The 22,500-nt window shown below is 42.1% G+C and overlaps 1 protein-coding gene across 6 annotated transcripts in view; it reads left to right on the top strand.

The window, feature by feature from the left end:
- Positions 1–22,500, top strand: part of NEMF (nuclear export mediator factor) — a 204,075-nt gene that overhangs the window by 172,254 nt on the left and 9,321 nt on the right. For 4 of the 6 annotated variants that reach the window (XM_085896078.1, XM_085896079.1, XM_085896082.1 and 1 more), the window contains 6 exons: positions 15,259–15,415; positions 16,482–16,556; positions 16,852–17,091; positions 17,298–17,336; positions 17,463–17,569; positions 19,492–19,535. In XM_085896078.1, the coding sequence (XP_085752204.1) occupies positions 15,259–15,415; positions 16,482–16,556; positions 16,852–17,091; positions 17,298–17,336; positions 17,463–17,569; positions 19,492–19,535 (662 nt within the window). The remainder of the gene's footprint in view (positions 1–15,258; positions 15,416–16,481; positions 16,557–16,851; positions 17,092–17,297; positions 17,337–17,462; positions 17,570–19,491; positions 19,536–22,500) is intronic. The other 2 variants (XM_085896081.1, XM_085896080.1) reach the window with 2 other exon arrangements.

Here is a 22,500-nt window from a genome sequence, read left to right as displayed (position 1 = left end):
ACGTGTTCTCCTGAGATCTATTTTTTTTTAAATCTTTTAAGTTATAAACCTCCCATATAACTTGGAAATTATAATGTTATCATTTATAAACTTAATTTTGAAATCACAATGTACCTATTAATTATCAGAATTATCATGGAACAATCTTACCCACACTCACTGAGAAAACCTCCTCCTTCCTCTTCACTCACGTGTTTTCCTTCGATGTTTAAAAAATATGTTATGTCAGGTCAGGTCAGGTATGGGAACATGCGCCGGAGCAGCGTGTCAATGCGTCCACTTTCCACTCTAGCGGCCTTCATCTGGCCATCCCCCAGACAGATGCCTGGCCCATCCCCCTCTCCTTGAAATGCCGATTAACCTGCTGCAACCACGAAGCACCTGGTCAGCCCATTGGCCTCCTCCACTCACGAGGCTCCCTCGCTGAGAGAATCTAGTGAGCAGGATTAGCATCAGGAAAACGAGTCACATGTCCATACAGCTGCAGCTGAGGCTCACGGACTATACAGGTAACAAATCCCATTGGAGTCTCTCAACAATCGCCCGTTGGACACAAAGTCTGACTAGCGATAGCCAAAGATTCTCTGAAGATACCTGTTCCCAAAAGAATTAAGTCTCCGTCTCAGATCCCTGGCCAGAGCTCAAGTCTCATATCCGGAGAGCAAGACTGGAAGCACTAAGGACCTGAAGCCTCGGACTTTCGTCGTACTGTACAGGTACCAACAGCACCACACCCCATGATCCAGTGAATCCATGACTCCCCAGGCCTGGCCCAGACGTCTATTGACCTCTGGCTCACAGCCAGCAGAGACATGAATATCACTGCCAAGGGAAGTGAATTTCTCCGTGACCTCAACATCCTCACCAAAAATGGGTACAGACAAGATAGCTGCATCCAAGATGTCATTGAAAGCCTGCATCTTAGTTTTGGCCCAGGAAACCCGTAATCTCAGTGGCGCCTTCTACTATTCAGAACCTCGAGGGCCCCCAAAAGGATATCCAGAGTCTCCGTAAAGATGACTGCATCATCTGTGAAATCAAGATCAGAGATCTTGACATTCCCAAATGATGCACCGCAGCTTGATCTCTCTGACATCCTCCCCAGAATCCAGTCCATACAAGCGATGAAAAGTGTAGGGGCCAATACACACCCCTGACGAACTCCAGTCACAACTGGAAATAAGTCGGAGATGGTATCACCACATCTGAGCCTGGTGTTGGCGCAGTGGTTAGGGCAGCGGCTTGGGATCCAAAAGGTCCTGAGTTCAAGCCCCGTTGGGCCACTGAATTAATACACCAGGGGGTTGACTCAGCCTGTCATCCTTCCGAGGTCGGCAAAATGAGTACCAGTAAACTGGGCCGGTGTATACCCCGGTTAAAACAGGTGTACCATATCCCTGTGTCGTAAGAGGCGACCAGGGTTGCGTCAGGAAGGGCATCCGGTGTAAAACATGTGCCAAATTACGATGCGGCTCATACGGATGATCCGCTGTGGCGACCCCTTACGGGAGCAGCCGAAAGAAGAAGAAGAGGAGATGGTATCACCACATCTCACAGTGCTCTCAGTACCAGAGTATAGTTTAGATATCAGATTGATCAGTTTTGGTGGCACCCTACGAAGACTAAGAACCCTCCAGAGGGCATCCCGATTCACTGAATAGAATGCTTTGCAGAGATCAACACAGGCTGCAAGCAGCCCCTGCTGAAAATCTCATCTGTATTTGGTGAGGACCCGAAGGACAAGGATACAGTCAATCGTTGACCTCTTTGGTGTAAAGTCTGATTGCTCTCGGCGCTTGTGCTCAAGCAGATTGTGGCGAACCCTTTCAATAATCATCCGAGCAAAAAAAAAACGCGTTGAAAACGTCGAAAAGTACGATACCTAAGGAGAGCCCAGCACTGAGAGCAGCGTCATCCCCGGTAGTTTTGCAGTCTTGGCGATAACCCTTCCGTTTGCAGAGATGGACAACAAGGCCCCTCTTCCATTTCAGTTGGGATGATGCCTTTATTTCAGGCAGAGCACAGAATTGCGTGCAACGACATGAGTGGATGCCACAGATCCGAGGAACTTTACCCCATTTCAACCAGTTCACCACAGCCTGTGTTTCCACAAATCAAGGTGGATCACAGTTGATTGGAGGGTCAGCAATAGGGATAGTAACACCCCTGACGTCCAACTCAACAGCTGGTGGATCAGCCTGGTACAGCCGCTCAAAGTAACTAACTGGCCCAGTGGGCCTTCACTTCGGACTCCTCTGTCAAGAGCCCACCACCCTCCGCTCTAACTGCAGCACACCGAGGGGATGGGCTTGGATGAATGCAATGCGCGAATTCCCCTGTAAGCAGGATGAGAATCACTTGACTACAGGTGATGCTCTTTCCCCCTCACAGATTCCTCACACATTGGCCTCATTGGCCACCTTCAGCGCACGTTCAGTTTTACGCCTCAACTCCCTGAACAGCTCAGCTCTGCAATTAAGCCTGGTCCTGCGACTCTCGTCAATCGTATCCAGTGTCCCTTGAGAGACAAAATTCTTCTTCGACCTCTGGTGAGTTCCAAGACATCCACCGGCAACATCAAAAATGGTGGTCTTGAAGGCACTCCACAACTCTTCAGGATTCCCCAAAGCACCCAGATCCCCCAAATCTCCACTCAGCCTGTTCGCAAACTCCTCAGCTACCCTCTCATCCTTGAGCTTGCCAACATCCAGTCTCGGCTGGGAAGGTACCATTCTCCTGGATTTAAGCTGCAACTTCAGAGTTGCTACCACAAGTCTGTGGTCAGTATTGAGGAACTGAGCACTCTGGTGGACCCTGCAGTTCTGGATCATCCTCCAGCGACCGTCAACGAGCACATGGTCAATCTCCTTTGTCACACCACCAGCGTTCATTCAATGTAATTGATATGTTTTCAATCAATGTGTCCATCATTGACTTTGAGTTGGATCTTCACACCCTTTGTTATTTTGTCTCTAGTTTTTGCTTTGAGAGATCTGGCTACACATCTGTCAAATATTAATCAAACCTGGATGAAGACTCTTGACTCGTACATTATCTGCGCTACAAAAGCATTTGCAAAATCCTTGCACATTTTCATGGCATCAGACTTCTTAATCTAACAACTTTTCTGCTCCATGCAACATGGACTGTCCAGTCTTCAAAAATTTGACTGTTCTGCAGTAGCCGACATCTGATTGGCAAATTCGGCAGAGATCACAACTGTATGGCACTGACTGATAACATAGCTGTCTCCTTTCCACTGGTGCTGTCTTCAGCCTGTGAATAATTTGATGGCCATCCTGGCTGCCCCTTGGTAATTAACGAGGCTCCCTGGCTCACAGCTTCATCGTACCGAGCCAAAGCACGATCTCGTTTTTCAACGTCACCAACGTTTGTGTAACAGTGCCTGTGATAAAAAACCACTATTGTCCAAAATTTGGGCAGCGCTGATACCGGCAATTCACTGTGTAAATTCAGTTACAGAAGTGTCGCCATATTCTGTGCGCTCTTTGCTCAATGAGATAACTTTGGAATGGGTGGTCAAGCTCGGCTTCTTTGCCACAGTTCTGGAAGTTGTCATATGACACAAAATACACAAGAAGAAATCAGTAGCCACGTGTCGCTTTTTCCATGGCACGAGTGATTCCATCTCAGATTCCGTCTCCTGCATTCATAAAAAAGAATGAAAACAAACAAACCAATAACAAAGGGATAGCAGGTTAAAAAAATTAAAGTAGCTGCAGAATACATAATTTATCATGAACGCCCTTTGAAAAATGTTTGCGAAGTATGATTAAGCTTAGCTTTGAACAAGTTATTGGCAATTATAGTGATCGACCTCAAACTCGTTTGTTCAGGGACATTTCAAATCGAATGAAAGCCCGTGTATGACTTCCTATCCTACATGCCTAAAGTTCTCCGTTTTCAATTAGCTCATTAACAAAATTCATTAGGCATCACGAACACATGTATATTATAGAAAAAAACATGAGGTCACCTAGGCTTTACGATGAATCGAGAAACAGGTCTGCATCTTCAAAACTGTCCAAGTTACAGCCATTCTTAGTTTTCAATGGACAATTAACAAAGTTATTCAAGTATGACGAGCACCAAAAAGTATACAGCACATCTTCCCCAGCTATTCTCCCATCGATATTGGGAGAAATAATCATCTGCCTAAAATTGTCAAAACAAGAATGAGGCGAACATTGTGATTTTTTTTTTTTAATTTATTTTTAATTTAACACCACTATTCCAAGAATTTGGATGAAAATGACATCATCAATATCTGGTCTGTTTATGATACCCCGAGCATCAAAACAAATTGGAATACATTTTTATTTTGATCCATAGGTATCATACTTATTTCATACATAATCAGTCCACAACCTTTTGAAAAAAAAACAAAAAAACAAGAGTGGTGCTTGTAACACGATTTGCACACGTATTTACATTTCCACCCAGACGACTGTATTTCAAGGTGATTGCTGACCTTGGTGAGACTTGGCATTGCCATCACCTCTTTGTGAATGCTTTTGGTACTTCTTGGGTTGTCTTGGATGTTTTCTCCCTCTTTTACTTTATTTTTATATTTTATTTTAGTAATACCCTGGTTTGTGCAAAGGATAGGTTTCTGAGAGGTTCACGCAATGGCAATTTCTCCCAGACAGGGTTCATAAAGCATTGTGTAAATGAGGATACATGAACCGGACACGCCGTTTCCCGGGTAGACGCGTTACCTTCGGGGATATAAGAATAATACGTATTAATTAGACTAACCTGATCTCATGAATGAACACGATTAAACAAATAAATATTCGTAATGAGAATGATGCATGGTGGAGTGAATACCTCCGCCAGGCTGAACAGTTTACGTTTTGTATTCCACTGATAGGCCAGATCTGCATTTGGACCTTAACCAAAATCGAATCAGTTTGTTCTCGTCACCGACACAACCCATCAACCAAGTTTTGTCCGAATTCAGCCATAACTTTTTGAGATATCGTGCTGTGTATCGTTTTTGGCCCCACCTCTCAATGATGAATAAGCAGTTAAAAATTCTAGGATCTGGATCTTCACCAATATCTAATTAATTCTTTCTTGTCATGCACCCGAGCTGTCCACCAAAGTTTTTACAAATACATCCATAACTTTTTGAGATATCCTGCTCACAGACAAGAGTGAAAAGTTATGCTTCACCACCTTTGGTGGACCACCGCCGTCCACCAATGAGATATTTTGGAGGCAGCGTTTAACCCACCGACTGCCTTCGCTTCAGACAGGTAGGTGCACAACAAGGCACTTTAACTTAGTCTCCTGCAGCATTGCCGCCAAGAAGTGTCAGGTGGTCTTTTGCTTCCTTGAAGCCAGAGGTATGCCGCTCTTCTTTGGAATGAATATATGGGATAGCATCATTTTCTAAAAAAGCCCCATTTCATCCACATTAAAAACTTAGCTTGGGAGGGTCAACTTCCACAAGGGCTTTCAACTTAGACAGAAATTCAGCCGCTGCCTGCTCATCCACGCTCCTTGACACTTTTGGCACACCAAGGCTTTTGGCACACCAAGGCTTTTGGCACAATTACCAATAGGGAGATGATGATGAGCGTGCTGATTGGTTGAGCGGAGACGTGCTCAGAGATGCGCTCTGGCTGCCAGCGGTGTAAACACTATCGGTTGTGTTTTTGGTTGAGGCGGTGTGCTTAAACTTGTAACTTTTGACTCGCTTGATGGATTTGAAAATTTTTACTTAATTTTTTTAGGTCATTAAAAACTGCAAGCATTCACTTTAGGGTGAACTAAATATTCAAAGTGGGGTCGCGCAATGTAGGGTATCATCATACTCTACTTATTTTGCTTTAACTTTATCTAACTTTCCTTCTTACCTCAAGTGGCTTTATGCCTTGTTTGAAACAATTTTCCATTTAAACAAAAATAAAGACAGTCCTCTTCAAGAGGGAATGGGTTGGGGCGTGTTCAGCATCGAATCGACTTGTTGGGACTGAATGCGCTCGAACGACACACAAATGTGTTCAACATCCTCACCACTTATGCTTGTCCGGGCTGCCCCCTTCCTCTGCATTATCCTACCAATATACATAAACTTTTTGTGCCTCTCAAGGGCGGCAGCCTTCTATAGGTCACCTTGAAGCTTTGTTGAACCTTTGTTGCTGATTCGGTCTCTTTAAACTAGGCAACACACTTTGCTTTTTCTTGTGTGGACACCATTTGCAGTAAATGAAGGCACGTCACAGAAGACCCCTGGAAATGAAAAAAGTCAAAACTTTGAGGAATGTTACTTCACATGCAGCACACATCATTATCCCATTTCATGTTTTATTTCCTCCGCCGCCGGAGGTGAAGGAGGTTATGGTTTCACCCCTTTCTGTCTGTTTGTTTGTTACCTTCACCACCAAAAGTGAAGGAGGTTATATTTTCATCTCTCTCTGTCTGTTTGTTTGTCTGTGTGCAGGATATCTCAAAAAGTTGTGGACGGATCCGGATGAAATTTTGTGGACAGGTGTGTGACAAGGACGAACTGATTAGATTTTGGTGAAGATCCGGATCCGGATCTGACTTCTTGATTTTTTTTATGTGATTCTTCACCACTGAGTGATTGAGCCAAAAAGAATATGTAGAACAATATCTCAACTAGTTTTGGACGGATTCGGACGAAACTTGGTGGACATGTTGGGTGTGTGACAAGGACAAATTGTTTCAATTTTGGTGAAGATCCGAATCTAGATATGGATCCCATCATTACCTCTGCCACCGTAGGTGGGAGGAGGTTCTGTTTTCACCCCTTTGTCTGTGTATAGGATATCTCAAAAAGTTGGGATGGATTCGGATGAAATTTGGTGGGCAGGTTGGGTGCGTGTCAAGGACGAACTGATTAGATTTTGGTGAAGATCCGAATCTGGATCTGGCTACTATAATTTTTAAAGTGATTCTTCACCATTGAAAGATAGGGCCAAAAACGATATGTAGCATGATGTATCAAAAAGTTATGGACGGATTTGTACGAAACTTGGTGGGTGAGTTTGTTAGGTGACAAGAACAAGCCAATTAAATTTTAGTTCAGGTCTTATTAATCTATTCTTTCTCTAAGAAGAAGTTAATTTTTGCAGAAAGTTTTTTTTTTTTTTTTTTTTTTTTTTTTTTGTAAGGCTCACTTGGCCTCACCTGGATGCATTTGAGGGTAGTTGAGTAGTGGCTGAAACCCAAATCCTATCCAAATTCCTCCTGATGACTCCGTCTTTGCTCTTTACTTCTTCAGGTTGCTTCTGTTGACTCCAATGCAGTATTTGGTCTTCCGTTTGATCACATCCTGTAAAACCCATTGGTTGGAAAGTCGCCCGACTACACCCACAATTTCTCCTTGAGAAAAAAAAAATCATACGTTCACCATGTTGGTGCTCCTGCTATATGAAGCCAAACATGTTTTTGGAGCTGTCATATTCACAATCGCCATGCCTTCCATATAAGTTTTCCCTTCATTGTAAGTCAACCAAAGTGAAAGTTAAAAGGATTTTAAGCCGATAGAAGTAGGGCCTTCTGAAGATCAGCCTCAGCAATCGAGGCAGTGGTATGTTAACTTGTACACCACCCAAATAACTGTGTGCATTCTCTCAAGGTCAGATCAGGTTTGGGAGCATGCGCCAGAGCAGTGCATTGCTGCGTCCACTTTCTGCCGGTACTCCAGGGGCCTCCGTCTGGCCATCCCCCGGCAGATGCCTGGCCCATCGCCATCTGCTTGAGATGCTGATCAACTTGCTGCAACTACTAGGCACGTGGTCGACCCATTGGCCGCCTCCTCTCACGAGGCTCCCTTGCTGAGAGAATCTGGTGAGCAGGATTAGCGTCAGGAAAATGATCCACACGTCCACATATCTGCAGTTGACGCTCACGGACCATGCGGGTAACAAATCTCATTTGAGTCTCTCTCAGCAACCGCTCGTTGGACGCAAAGTCCGACCAGTGATAGCTTAGGATTCTCCAAAGAGACCTGGTACTGAAGGAGTTAAGTCTTTGTCTCAGATCCCTGGTCAGAGTCCAAGTCTCACATCCAGAGAGCAAGACCGGAAGCACAAAGGACCTGAAGAAGGGCCAAGACCTGCTCATGGCCACATATTTTCCGCATATCTCGAGGGATTGTGCGTTGGACGGGCGACCGTGATGAGTGGGGAAGGGGTTTGAAGGCTTAAAGTGGGGAGGGGATTGACGCCTCAGAGTTGGGAGGGGGAAGGCAACGGCTTGAGGTTTGGAGGGCAGGGTTAGAGCAAAGATGGTACAGAGTTGGGAGGCGGAGGTTGAGGCTTTGGGATTTGTGAGGGGGTAGGTGGTGTTGAAGTCACATTTTACGTAATGCAAGCAAAAGTACCCATCACCAGTGACGGGAAATGTGAATAGGTATTTGAAGTCCCATCACTACCAACATCCTTCCTTCCCACTGACTTTCAAGGCTTGTTCTGGACCTGTTTATGAGATCTGATAGGCTTGTTCTGACCGTCTCTTTCGGATTGGCCCAATCAGATTGTCTTCGGGCATTATCTCGAGCCTGTTCGTGATCTCTAATGGAAGCATATGAGCGAGCCATTTGTCTACGTACAATGTTTTGGGCCTATTCTTGCATTGTAATGGAATGTCGACATGCCTGCATTCGTTCTTTAGCAGCAGAATTTTCCCGTGATCTGTAGTCATTATCTTCTCGGCGTGTTCATTTTCTAGCTCTCACATTCTTGTTCAGCTTCCATCTCTGCCGCATTTTCTCTTCTGGCTTGCATATGTTGCCTTGCGTGCTCTCTATTTTCATCAGCAGTTCTCATCTCTTACGGTGGCATGATTGGACAGAGAAGAGGAAGAGGATTGAGGCGTAGGAAGAAGGAAGAGTGGTTAAAGTACTGTATTAGTCATAAAGCTGTCGGCATGGCGAAATTTCAACATGGCGCATAGATTCTTCACACGCGTTCAAACGGAATATGCAACTGTGCCAATGTTTGTCGTAACCAATTAAATTGACGATTACCTTTCCAACAGTAGATAATTGGGTGAAGGTAGATGGCAGGGGTTGGAGTTCAAAACCGCAAACGGACGTTTTTTGGGAGCGAAATACGTTTCCAGTGATAGAATAAAAAGATGCCATAGTGTGTGGACGTACATCGAAACACTCCGCTGGGACCCGTATCAATAACAGTGGCTACATGGACGGCGATCTTACGCACTAGTGGTGCTATTTTATTATTTTATTAATGTACAATTAATATTAATAAAGAGATTTATTTGGTGTCCTTCATTTGGCTATTATTTAATTTACTTTTTTTAAAGTTTTTTTTATTTATTTGGCTTTTAATAAGCATGTACGATAATCTTGGAGCCAATCACATTGCACCTAGCCTCCTCACACAGCTAATCAGCATAAAGGCTAACCGATGAAAGGACAGCCATCCTGTTACAATATGTGCTGACCGAAACCCTAATTCCGTTCGTACTCAGTGGACAGTTTGATCAAGAATTTCACTTGGGTGTTCGAGAACTTGACAAATATGAGTTTTTGGCATGCAAGAATGTGCACGTACTAAATGTTTCACGTAAACGAACCCAAATGCGATCGCACTACTTGTTCTTGCGACACGGACTTTATGCCATGCCACGAGATTTTCAGCATTGTTCGCCCCATCGTTGGCAACTGACATACAATCCCAATTTTAAATACATTTCATCATTGATTCACTGACCAACATTCGATTTTTAAAAAGCCTTTTCTTTTTTTTGTTGTTGTTAGATAAAATTTATCTGTTCTTCCTTCAGATCATGTATCCACAGAAAAGACCAATTGAATAATTAGAAGCTGCATTTTGAATGTGAAAAGGATGATTTATTGAGACAAAAGAGCAAAGAGAATCGCAATTAATAAGAAATTCAGAGGGGACGAGAAAAAGATCAAGTTTGTTCGTCGGCGATTTAAATGCATATCGAGCACAAAACAGAGAAGCTCAGCAAAGATTTGTTGGTCAACAAGCAGATGCGAGGACATCAAGGCATTCACAAAAATGCGAGGACATCAAGGCATTCACAAAAATGCGAGGACATCAAGGCATTCACAAAAATGCGAGGACATCAAGGCATTCACAAAAATGCGAGGACATCAAGGCATTCACAAAAATGCGAGGACATCAAGGCATTCACAAAAATGCGAGGACATCAAGGCATTCACAAAAATGCGAGGACATCAAGGCATTCACAAAAACGCGAGGACATCAAGGCATTCACAAAATGCGATGACATCAAGGCATTCACAAAAATGCGAGGACATCAAGGCATTCACAAAAATGCGAGGACATCAAGGCATTCACAAAAATGCGAGGACATCAAGGCATTCACAAAAATGTGAGGACAGTAGGCATTCAGCTCGAAACGTACAGCTTGCTGTCTGTCTGTCTGGCAGGCCTCTGGTACGTACATATATGCATGTCCTGATTTTTCAATGTTGGAATCTCCTTTTTTCCTGCTTTAAAAAAAATTACTTTGTTGCATAGGCTAGCTGTTCTTATTTATTTATTTTCCTGGCCTGAGTCGCTATCATTTTGCCAAAACGCCTCTTTTGAAGCTGAACAGGATTTAACTTTGGCATAGCGTTTGTGTCTGAATGCAGAAATTGTCACTTGTCCAGGGTGTCCTAAAATTCCCTATTTGTGTTGGCTAATTGATGTAGTTGCGTCTTGTTGACAGTTTGTGGCAATAAGTCACAGGGGATGAAAAAGTATTTGTAAAAACCACATTTAGATTTATTTGGCTTAGCAATTTTAATAAGATTATTTTAATGGCCTGTGGTGTTGCTTTTTTATTTATTTATTTATTTTAATGGTCTAAAGCTTATGGAGCAGCTTCTCCAAATATTGCACAATAGACGAGTATATTTGAGTGTAATGGAAATAGTTTTAAAATGGCATTCATGCAAGAAATTGCATTTGCGTACATCTAGTCTTTCATAATGTGGGACGTGCCGATAAGGTCATTAAACCAAATCAGAAAATGTCTGTTTTATTATTACTTCTGATTTTGAGTTGGTGTAGTTTCAAACTGCAGAAAAAATATCCTTATTTGATATGAGGATATGCTGCTCTGCGCCGTGAATGGTTTGCATAAAAAGGGGTTAGACACGACAATTGAAATATTGTAGCTTAGTTTTTATTATTCATTAAAATTGATTCTTATTTCCTTAGCTTGTCAGTTAAAAGTGGAAAACCTCTTTTAAATATTGCTTTTGTTATTTTTTATGATCCAAGGTTGCGAGTACATTGTCTGTTGTGATTGTAATATTGTCAGAATTTTTCTTCACACCGTTGGGGAGACCTTGCCTTTTGAAATGTCAGCCCACATTTTATTTTTGTGTGTGGAGTCGAGGCTCTTGGAAGAGCTAGTTAAGTACACTGAACGGATCAGGATGCAAAAGAACAAAATCAACATGATAGAGAGGGGGGGAGGGACACCAACAACAGGGTTGAAGGACAAAATGTAGGGAGACTTGGACAAATGAGGGGTAGGGAAGGACGCATGTGGTGGACAAGATGGATACAGAAGGAAACTCTCAGGAAGGAAAAACTGGAAATGTGGAAGGAGGAGGGCTTGGGGGTGAGGCGGTGTCACCGGTGTGTTCGAGGTTAGGAATGGGGGTGTGGGGAATGGACCGTGATGTATTTGTACGTTGTTGTGGCGACAAACTGCAGCGTTATTTAACCCTGAGTAGTATCTGTTCAGAAGGGCACTCCATTCTAAATAGGCTAAATGAGCTGGAAAAGAGGAAGTTGAAGAATCTCTCCCTTTGGTGTGATATTGATTAGGAAAAGTTGAGGTTATGGGTAAACACAACCAATTACAATTTTATCGATATGCAAAAGTGCTGCAAGGATGATATCACAAAGTGAAGCAAAATATAATTTTCCATTTTCAGACATAATGCGGTTTTTGTGCAGCGCAGTGCAGAGCGCCGCACCTCAACAATCGTGGTTCACTTCACATTGTGCAATTTGTGGTTTTTTTTTTTTGTTTAAAGATGACAAGATAAAGTGTACAATTACATACAGCATGTGCAAAGGTGCGGCGTAAAATTAAAGAGGGGAAGGAGGGGATCGGGGAGTTTCGGAGCGAGTGAGAGTAGGAAAGTGGTGGAGGAAAGGGGAGGGGGAGGGAGTGGGGGAAAGGAAGGTAATGAGAGTGTCTGTGTCATTCCAGCTGGGAAATGGAAAGGTGGAAGGAGAGGGAGGGGGGGTTGGATGGGGAAGGTGAGAGGTTGGATAGGGAAGGGGGGAGGTTGGTGAAGGGGAAATCAAACTTGTGCTTTGCTGTGCTGTTTAGCTAATGCAATATGTAGGGGAGTCCCAAGGCAGCTTTCATTCAAAGTTAATGACCTTGTTTGATGTGTTGTGTTTTTTGGCTTAAACATATTTGTTTATGGTCTTTTTTGAACGTTTTTGATGAAGTATTGATGCAGTAGTCTACTTAGCTGATAAATGTTTCTGGCGTGGGACCGTTGAACTGGTCTAAAATTTGTTGCTCAATTTAACCGACAAAAATATTTGCATAGCTGGTACCCATGGCTACACTGTCTGCTTGTAGCATTCACGGGCAAGCAAAAAGCAGTTGAAAATGTGGACCAGTTTGGCAAGATGAGTAGCGTAGAGTAGAGGGGTTTTTGTGCTTCGTTCCCTTGTAGTACGGTGATCGAAAAAGTGTTTAGTGCCCAAAGACCCTCATAGTTCGCAGAAGCAGTGTACAGGGATTTGATGTCCATCCTTACTATAATTCACGGACCAGTGTTTGTTTCATAATCCTCCTCCTCCTACAGTTCTGGATCGATTACATCCTTTCTACATCGGATCAGCACGACCCCAATTCATGTTTCGGGGTGTTTATACATTCCTGCACATATCAGCTTTTGGAAGTAAAATGGCTTTACATTTATTTGTGAATGTGAAATTTTCATTGATATGAGCATAACAATGAAATTCCATCATGTTATCTTAGAAGAATGCTGGCATGGAAAAGGACGTTGTTTGGTGACGAGGAATATCAATAAGACTTATGGAAAACGACTTGTATGACAGTACGAGGAGTTTTGAGGATTTCTACCCCACTCTTGTGCTGCCATTGCTATAGCAGGTTGTCCGTTGGGCATGGTGTGCTCTGAGAGGGAGCTGCTCTCAATCGACTCCACTGCAATGACATATGCAATCCAAATCCACTGGGACCATACTCTGTACAGAGTGTTGGTGCTGCAGAAGCAGTCTCCTGGGCCATTTGGCACAATCCTGGACGGGTCGACACTCCGACACAGCATACTAGGATACTCGAATGGCTCAATCATCCCAGCAAGCTGGTATTCATTTTGCCGACCTCGGAAGGATGACAAGCTGAGTCAACCCCACCTGGTATTAATTCAATGGCAGAGCAGGATTTGAAATCAGGACCCTAGGATCCCAAGCCAGCCACCATAACCATGAAGCCAACACCAGGCATACACATTGAGAAATGGCTGACAGCAACACAAACATGAGAATAGTACTTGCGCTATAAGCTTCTCCCATGAATACCCCAGTACTTACACTTGAATCTCGGCCATAATTTTGCTTTCAAAGCCATCACGTGCTTTACATAAAAAAGTAAATCAACCATTAAATCACTTACAAAGGAGGTGGTTGACTTGCCGTGAGCGTTAGGCCCTTTTATTTGGAAACGTACCAGGGATACCCAACATATAATGTAGCATCCAGTTTGGATTTACTTTTTTTACATCATATTGATCCCCCCCAAACACCCCCCCCCAACCTCACCTTTCAAACAGTCACAATCATTCCTGGTGTCTCAGACCATTACATTAAATTAATGTTTGTTGGTAATACATATATCAGTTTAGCCTTATTGTCCTACATTACAGCCATCACCTGAAGCAAGTGTTGTAGTCATGTTTGTTTTGGGTTACATCGATTTAGTTGAATTGTTATGCGGTTGGTTTGATTTAACATACCAATGTTGGGTTCCATTTGGTTTGACGGTTTGATTAGGTTTTACAGTTTGGTTTGATTTATGGTTCGGTTCATTTAACGGACGAAAAATAAATTTGAAGGTCACGCGTCTGTTTCCAGAACGGCGTTGATCAGTGGGTCTGGCTATGCCCAACCCCCTTTTTGGCATTATTGTCAGAGGGGAGTTTGGAGTTTTTATTTACTCTTGAGAAAGGTCGGTAGATGCACGGTTGCTCCCTGTTGCTGATCGAAACATCGATTGATGTTTGCTCAATTAAAGGTTTGGAGAACTCAAAATGAATTAATGTGATATTATTCCCAACTGCGAGTCTTTACTTCACACACACACACACACACACACACACACACACACACACACACACACACACACACACACACACACACACACACACACACACACACACACACACACACACACACACACACACACACACACACACACACACACACACACACACACACACACACACACTGGCGCAAAGCCGACTGACACATTTGTATACGCGATAATTGAAACACCCGAGGTTTTTATGTTCAAAGCTTGCAATTATTGTTTATGGTAGATAACATCAGGAAGGTGGCCTCCATCAGTTGCAGTGCATTGTCTTAGAAAAATGGTCCCACAACCCCAAAAGTTCCCACCCTCACCCCTCGGACAGGAGAGCGGTCTGAAATGTGTCAGTTGGCTCTGCACCACCCTAGATATACATGTGCACATCTAATATATAAGGCTCTTTCGAACCACTGACTGACTGACTCACTCACTGACTGATATTAAAGATCGGAACCTTCCAGATGACGCAGAAAGCTGAAACTTTGTGTGCTGATGGACATCGAAGCTGGTATACTGGGAAAAAATCACAATCATCGGACAGCATCCACAAATGATTTTTTTTTTTTTTTAAAGAAAATGCAGGTGAAAGATCCGAGACAATGGGGAAGCTCGATAATTTTGTGTGCCGACAGACATCGAAGCCGATAAACCAGGAAAAAATCAAAAAACCATCGGAAAGCATCCGTAAATGAAAATATAAATAAATGAAAAGAAATGAATTAAAAATCAAATTCAGGTGAGTGACTTGAGACAATGGGGAAATATGGTTCGTATGCTTACAGAATGCGTAAGCCCACCCGGCTAGTATGTATATAGGCCATATGCGCATCTGCTACATTTTAGATAGATATAGATTGGTCGATTATCTCATCAATTTTACAGGGAAATGAAAAAGAAGAAAAAGGAACCTGGGACTGGAAGTGTGTGTGAAGCTGTTAGTTCCAGTCCTGGATTGGAATCCGAAGGGGTCAAAGACAAAGAAAAACCTCCTGCCAGCACAGTTTCACAACAGCCTCTGCCTCTGACACGTGCACAGAAGGTGTGTTCCAACAGTGCGGAGTGCAAAGGAGTGGGTCGAAAGTTGCATCGTGTTTACACCTTCAATAAATGCTGTTACTATTGACCTTTTACCCCCTTGTCTGGGCCTTCTTCCTCGGCATGTAATCAGTGTAGCTTGCAAAACTTCCATGGGATAGTTCTGATTCAAGCAGAAGATTATCTTGATTATTCGATAACTTTTATTGACCAGCCTAGTGTGGTCTACATTGATGAGAAAATTGTGAAAGAAGTGGGTGTATAATTGAGCATGTAGTTGATAAATTGAGCAGCAAGCATCGATGCAGTCACGTACATTGCCCATTGATATTACTCGTCCCAGTAATGATATTGATGTTTAAATTTTTTTTGATTTGTCACTGGCTCTGATGTTGTTTGGTGAGCTTTGAAATGTTTTTTTTTTTTTCTTGCACATTATTCAATAACATTTAAAGATAGCTATTTATAACAAATGCTTGAAAGGAACTATAACAGCATCTTTGCATTGGAAGAAAATTTCCCGTACAGCAAGTGCACGTGCACGTCCTGTACATCACGCCCCTTGTCTCGGATGTTTTCGATTCAAACATGACCACAAATTGTATTTTCTTGAATGTTGAAAACGAATTTGTTGTTGGGTAGTGATGATGTGACTATCATAATTGGGTGTTTGCTTTTAAAATAGTTTCAGTTTTGACCACAAACTTTTTGATGCTACAGTTGTTGCTACAATACTGGTGCCATTCATCATTCAGCATATTGATGAAAATGATGCCTTGTCATTGGAAACTTGGCACAATGATGTTTGCTTATAATAAAGAGCTGTCAATTAATAAAAAAAGTAGAAAAAAATCCCAGATTCATCTGTGTAATCTTTCCGGTTGATTATCATCTTTCAAACGCTCTCAAATGTCCGATTCATCACATTTGGATAAGGCTGGACTTGCCCCAGATACAAACAATCCTTTATAAGAATATTATTTTTGGGCCACTGCCTGAATGCAGTACTTTCTTACATAATTTTGCCCATACCCCTTGACCATGTCTGCTGTTCCTGTGTGGTGCTGCAGAGCAAACAGAAGAAGATGCGGAAGTATAAAGATCAGGATGACGAAGAGAGGGAGCTAAGAATGAAATTGCTTGGGGTATGAAGATCTATCGCCCATTACATTAATGAGTCTTTGACATTAATTGTAAAGTTGTTGTAATGGTTGCTGGTAGTTCAAAAAAAAATATCAATTTGATGAATTTATGGGCCTGGCATTTATAAAACTGGCTGTTTTTAGAGCACTTCTTGTGCAACTTTAAAAAGCAAATGTAGCGGTAATATATTTATTATTCTTTTTCTCTCATTCTTGTACCTAATCATTGTTTTTGTGTTTTTTTTCCTCTCTCCTCGTTCTCCATTTCCCCTTTCATTCATTTTCCTTCTCTGTCAAGTCAGTGCCACAACCTCGTGAAGACAAAAGCAAGAAAGGGAAGAAGGGCAACCCAAAGTATGAGGCTACCAAGGGGATCCAAAAGGGCAAAGGAAGAGGTGGAGGACAACTCCAGAAAGGAAGACAGGAAATGTGCCATCCGCTTGTGAACAGTGGCATGCCCGTTGCACCACCAGGAGACGTAGCAACGTTAACCGAGGTGGAACAGGAAGATAAGGTCACTTTCAGATTGCCAATCGCGGTAAAGTAAGAAAAGAAATGAGTTTGGTTTGAAGGTGTGTTGGAAGGCCTCGAGAACAATGAGTTCACAATCCCTACCCTGTGTACTGGATTGACTCCTTGATACTAATGTTGTTGTGGGAAGAGTTTAATTAGTATTGCGTGTATAGTCTGCTGATAACTTTTTCGTTCTTGTTGGGAATACTAATTGCTGTGTTACATTGACAGGTTGGTGAAGACCCAGAGCAAGAAGCCCAGGGTGTTCAAGTAAGTCCACAAAATGCATTGAGTACAAATAAAGTACATTTGCAATTATTTAACGTGACCACTTTGGGAACTTAGTGTTCTAGTTTCTGTTTCAAATGAATCTCAAAGCTGATGTATGTTTGGCAGGATGGGGAGGATCTGCTGGCATCTCTTACAGGGCAGCCACATGTTGATGATCTACTAATGTTTTCAATTCCTGTCTGTGCACCATACACTGCCCTGAGCAATTACAAGTAAGTTCAGTCATATTCCATCCATCGATTGGGACCATACTCTGTGCAGTGCGTTGGTGTTGCTTAAGCAGTCTCCTTGGCTATTGGGCACAATCCTGGATGGGTCGCCACTCCGACACAGGATACCAGCAAGCTGGCACTCATTTTGCCGACCTCGGAAGGATGACAGGCAGAGTCAACCCCACTTGGTGTTAATTCAACAGCCGAGGGGGATTTGAACTCAGGATTCCAGGATCCCAAGCCCACCACCCTCACCATTAAGCCAACACCAGGCATAATCGTATTCCTCATCTCATTTATTCAACACCATTTACATTAAAAAAAAAATTGTCGACTGATGTCCTTTGGAGGTCAGATTAGATGAGGCAGGCAGATTGCCTCAGTCTTGATGGTCATTAATGATCCCAGCTGGGTTTTGCCGACAATCTGATCGCGACGTGGTAGTTCGTTTTCTCGAAGCTTTTAATCTTGGTTCTTAATACAGCTGCTTTCAATTGGATTCATCTATCTATAATTCCAGCAATGTGTGTGTGTGTGTGTGTGTGTGTGTGTGTGTGTGTGTGTGTGTGTGTGTGTGTGTGTGTGTGTGTGTGTGTGTGTGTGTGTGTGTGTGTGTGTGTGTGTGTGTGTGACCGCTGTTTCTCGATAACTGCTGGTCCGATCTAATTGAAACTTGTCAGATATATTGCTGGGGACCTGAGGATGTGCCTTTTCAAGGTTTGATATTAATCGGACAAGTGCTTCCCAAGTTATGGCTATTTATTTACCAAACCAATGACAAGACACGTTGTTGCGTGGGCGTGGCCGATGGGGAAGGGAAGCTCAGCCGCGTTCCCCATTACGGGTTACAACGTACGGGCTTCCGGAGAGTGATGACTTCGTGTATTCTAATAATTTCTCAATTTCTTATGCGCATTTATAGATTAACACAGTGCCCCAAGTTATGATCGTTTTCATATTAGACGGTGCATAAATTTCGGTAACATCAGAGTGCTGGTATGCTCCGAACCAGGAAGTAATTTTTTTCTCTCTCTCTTCTCTTCTCTTTTTGTTTTTCCTTTCCACGACATTGTGAAAAGGTAAAATACGTTGGCGCTAATTGAATAATTGGGTATTAAAACTAAATTGCGAATAATCGTAACTGCGAATAATATGCGAAGTTCCGGGCCACGCACGTACGGGCACGCGGGAGCGAAGAAACGGCCTGTGTGGTTGTTGTTTGTTGCTCGCGGTTTGAATATTTATTTATTTACTTTTTTAATTTTTTTTTAATGGGCACGTACTAGTACGTACAAGCACAAGGATGACGGTCCTGTGTTCCTACATCCTGGCCACCACCGAGTACCCATAAATCTGTGGCAGTTGCAAGCTCAACTACCCTCTATTCTTTGAGGACCACGTATTGATGTTTGGAACCATTCATTTTCGTTTTGTCTTGTGGGACACAGCAAAATGGTGGATTTTTTTTCCACTCCTCCCCATCACCCTTGTTATTGTAATAGAAAGTTCAGGCTCATGAAAGAGTAAGGTGTCAGATGATGTCAGTTTCACACTTACAGTGAAACTATGTGGGCAAGGTTTGGTAAAAAGGTACAAACAAGATCTGGCATAAAATATAAGCAGACAAGTAAGAGTGAGGGACTTGGGAAGGGGGAATGGTTGACCTGGTCTCATATACTCCCTTTTCCTCCTTTCATTTTACTCCTATATTCATCCAACCTCCTTTCTTTTTAATTTTTTTTCTTTCCTCTTCCCCTCCTCTCCCCTTCTCTTTTTCCTTTAGGAACCTCCTTCTTTTTTTTTTTTTTCTTAATCGTCTTTTCATAATATTTAGGAGGAACCCTTATCTGTAAAATTATCACTAACTTGCATCATGATTTGTAATAGCTTACTGATTTGAGTTGCTTTCTTTGACCCTGCAGGTACAAGGTGAAACTTACCCCAGGCACTCAGAAGAAGGGGAAAGGTAACACTCATTATTTCTGTTTGTGAACAGTAATTGCTTCAAGTTGATCCTGAAAATAATAAGCATATGTGAATCTATTTTCAGCTGTTTTTATTTTTAATTTCATTAAAGGAGGAAGGCTCTTGGAAGAGCACGGTAGAACTGACAGTGGGGCAAAAAAATCAAAGGAATGAACGATCAGGAAAAGAGGATAGGGAGGAGGGGAGTAATCACTGAAACGAGCCAGTAAAATGGTTGAGCTACCTCAGAAAGGTTGATGGAGGTAATAAAGATCTTGGGACAGAATTGGGAATTAAAAGAGATGGCGGTTCACTGATTCCTGTAGCTTTGGAGTAGAGGGAAGAGCGAGACAGAAACAGTCTCTGGAACAAATCAAATGAGGTAGGAATGACACCACAATCCATCCATTGGGACCATACTCTGTGCAGAGCATTGGTGCTGCCTAAACAGACTCCTTGGCTATTGGGCACAATCCTGGACAGGTCGCCACTCCGACTCAGGATACCAGCAAGCTGGCACTCATTTTGCTGAGATCGGAAGGATGACAGGTCGAGTTAACCCCACCTGGTATTAATTCAACAGCTAAGTGGGATTTGAACTCAGGATCCTAGGATCCCAAACCCACCCACCCTAACCATTAAGCCAACACCAGGCATAGTCTCTGGAAGGTGGTTTCATATCTGGGGGAAGTGAGGAATAAAATAGTTAAGGTGTGCAGTCAACCTGGATATTAAATGTAAAATATATTTTGTATATAATGCTGTCAGTGGTAACTAGCAATTCCTTTCTAGTAAAAGAGCGGTACCAAACTTTAGCTTGTGCAAAAATTCAAATATTTGGCAACTTTCCAATGTGAAAAGATTGATGCATGTTCTCAGAATGTACAGTATTTTATGAGGTCCAAGTCGGTACTTTTTAAAAACTTGGAATTCTGGGCCTCGACTTGTACTCAGAATCGACTTGTCGATGGTTTAAGACATTGAATTGCATAATTGAAAAAAATTGCAAAGAGTGATATTTTCTGAAATAAATTGTATAATTGTTAATTTGAAACACACTCCAGAAATAATTGCCCAGAACATTTCCCAATTGGATGAGCAATTAAATGTTAATCCTCTCAATGAAGTGTGTGAAATTATCCAATTGATAACGAGCACACACTCACCAATTACGTTTGATCCATTGCTTTCAATCCTTATCATTTGTATCCATCCTTAATGCGTCCTGTAAAGTCACACAGGTTGTACGCGGCGGCTTTTAAGTTGGAAGTTAAGTTGCTTGAGGAAAATGGCAGCAATGTGGCTGCACACGGGAAATAGTGTTTCAGCAAGGAATTTGTTCGGGACTGGCGTAAAGCGAAGGAAAACCAAGAAAACTACCAAGTAGACTAATTGTGGCTGCAAAGCTAGGTGGACAAACATTGAGTGCTTGTATTGCAATAAGTGTTAGGTGTTTATGTTTATGAGGAGCAGTGAACTACAACACAATGCTGAAAATGATTCTGTAGCTTGTTTTAACTACTGTACCTCTGTATGATAATAAACATGTTGTAAAACTATTTACAATCTTAATTAGTCCGAAAGGCCTTCCCACAAAATCAGTCAAATGATATGCACAAACAACTCATTAATATTTATGACCCTCAAAGTACCCCAGGCAGCGATGTGTTGACTGTCAGGGAGGAATTAACACATTTATTTTTCTGACTGACTGACTTTTGTTAATTACCGTCATTGATCTTGCTTCGTCTTGTACTCCACATCAACTTATCTATGAATGAAAGAAAGAAAAATGGGGAAATTAGCCAATTTGACTTGTATTCCACATCGACTTGTGCGCCAAAATATACGGTGATCTATTATCTTGTTTTTTGTACACGTTGTTCTTGGAAACCACAACTATTGAGGAAATAAATCGGATGCATTACTTTTGGGGTGCCACTTGTGGATGCTTGGATAACAAGGTTCAACATGGAAAATAAAAATTGCTCAAAAGTATATGGTCAAAGTAATTCGCAATCAAATGAAATAGCCAGTTTAACATCAAGTCCTCCAAAGGATGATGGACTCTGATGCGGTAAACTGCTTGTTAAGCTTGTAAAATGACAGTTTGAAGTTGGAACAGCAATCAAACCCAGGCCAGACTACTCAAAGGCGAGTATCCTACGACTCAGATGCCCAGCATATGTAGAAAGCCAATAGTTGACTAATTAAGGTTTATTCAGCTCATCACATTTTACTGATTAAAATATACTATGCTACAAAAACATATGTTACAAAAATACAGATACCTGTTGTCACTCATGTTATTCCTGATCGTGATTGACTGGGAAATGAGACAGGCAATGGATGGAAAACAGACTGATATGAAGTGGATAATTGAAACCCAATTGGAAGATCTTGCTTATATTCTGATGAGCTGTTTTTGATATCAGAAGTGTAGGATGATGTGAAAATATAGACGGAGTTTGTGGTTGTGCAAAGAAGATGGGTTTGTAGGTGAACGTTGGAAAGACAAAGACAATGAGGATAAATACTGATGATAAAAGGAATATTGTGATTGATGGAGAGGAAGTTAACAAATCAATTTATCTGGGATCTGCTGTCATTAAACAAAGGGGGCAGTGAAATTGATTTATGAAACAGAATTGCAAAAGCTCAAGTAATGTTTAACTCTTTAGCAAAGATTTGGAATTTCAGACAACTATTACTAAAAACCGAGATGAAACTATTCAATTCCAATATATTATTATACAGCACAGAAACATGGAAAATGAACAATGAAATGAAACGCAAACTGATGGTCTTCCACCCTCGATGTTTAACAAAGATCCTGAAGATTTTGTAACCAAATAGCGAAAGAAACTGGAGTTCAAAGAAGACGATACCTTACACTGTGTTCGAGTAAATACCTCAATGTTAATGAAATGGTGATTTTTTAAAGATCGTTTAAAAAAAAATTAAAA

The sequence above is a fragment of the Eptatretus burgeri genome, chromosome 9, assembly GCF_056783735.1.
Source record: "Eptatretus burgeri isolate ZD-2024b chromosome 9, Ebu_testis_v1, whole genome shotgun sequence".
NCBI classification, from domain to species: Eukaryota; Metazoa; Chordata; class Myxini; order Myxiniformes; family Myxinidae; genus Eptatretus; species Eptatretus burgeri.
The sequence above is the reverse complement of the archived record's forward strand: the minus strand, read 5'-3'. Positions and strand labels throughout refer to the sequence as shown.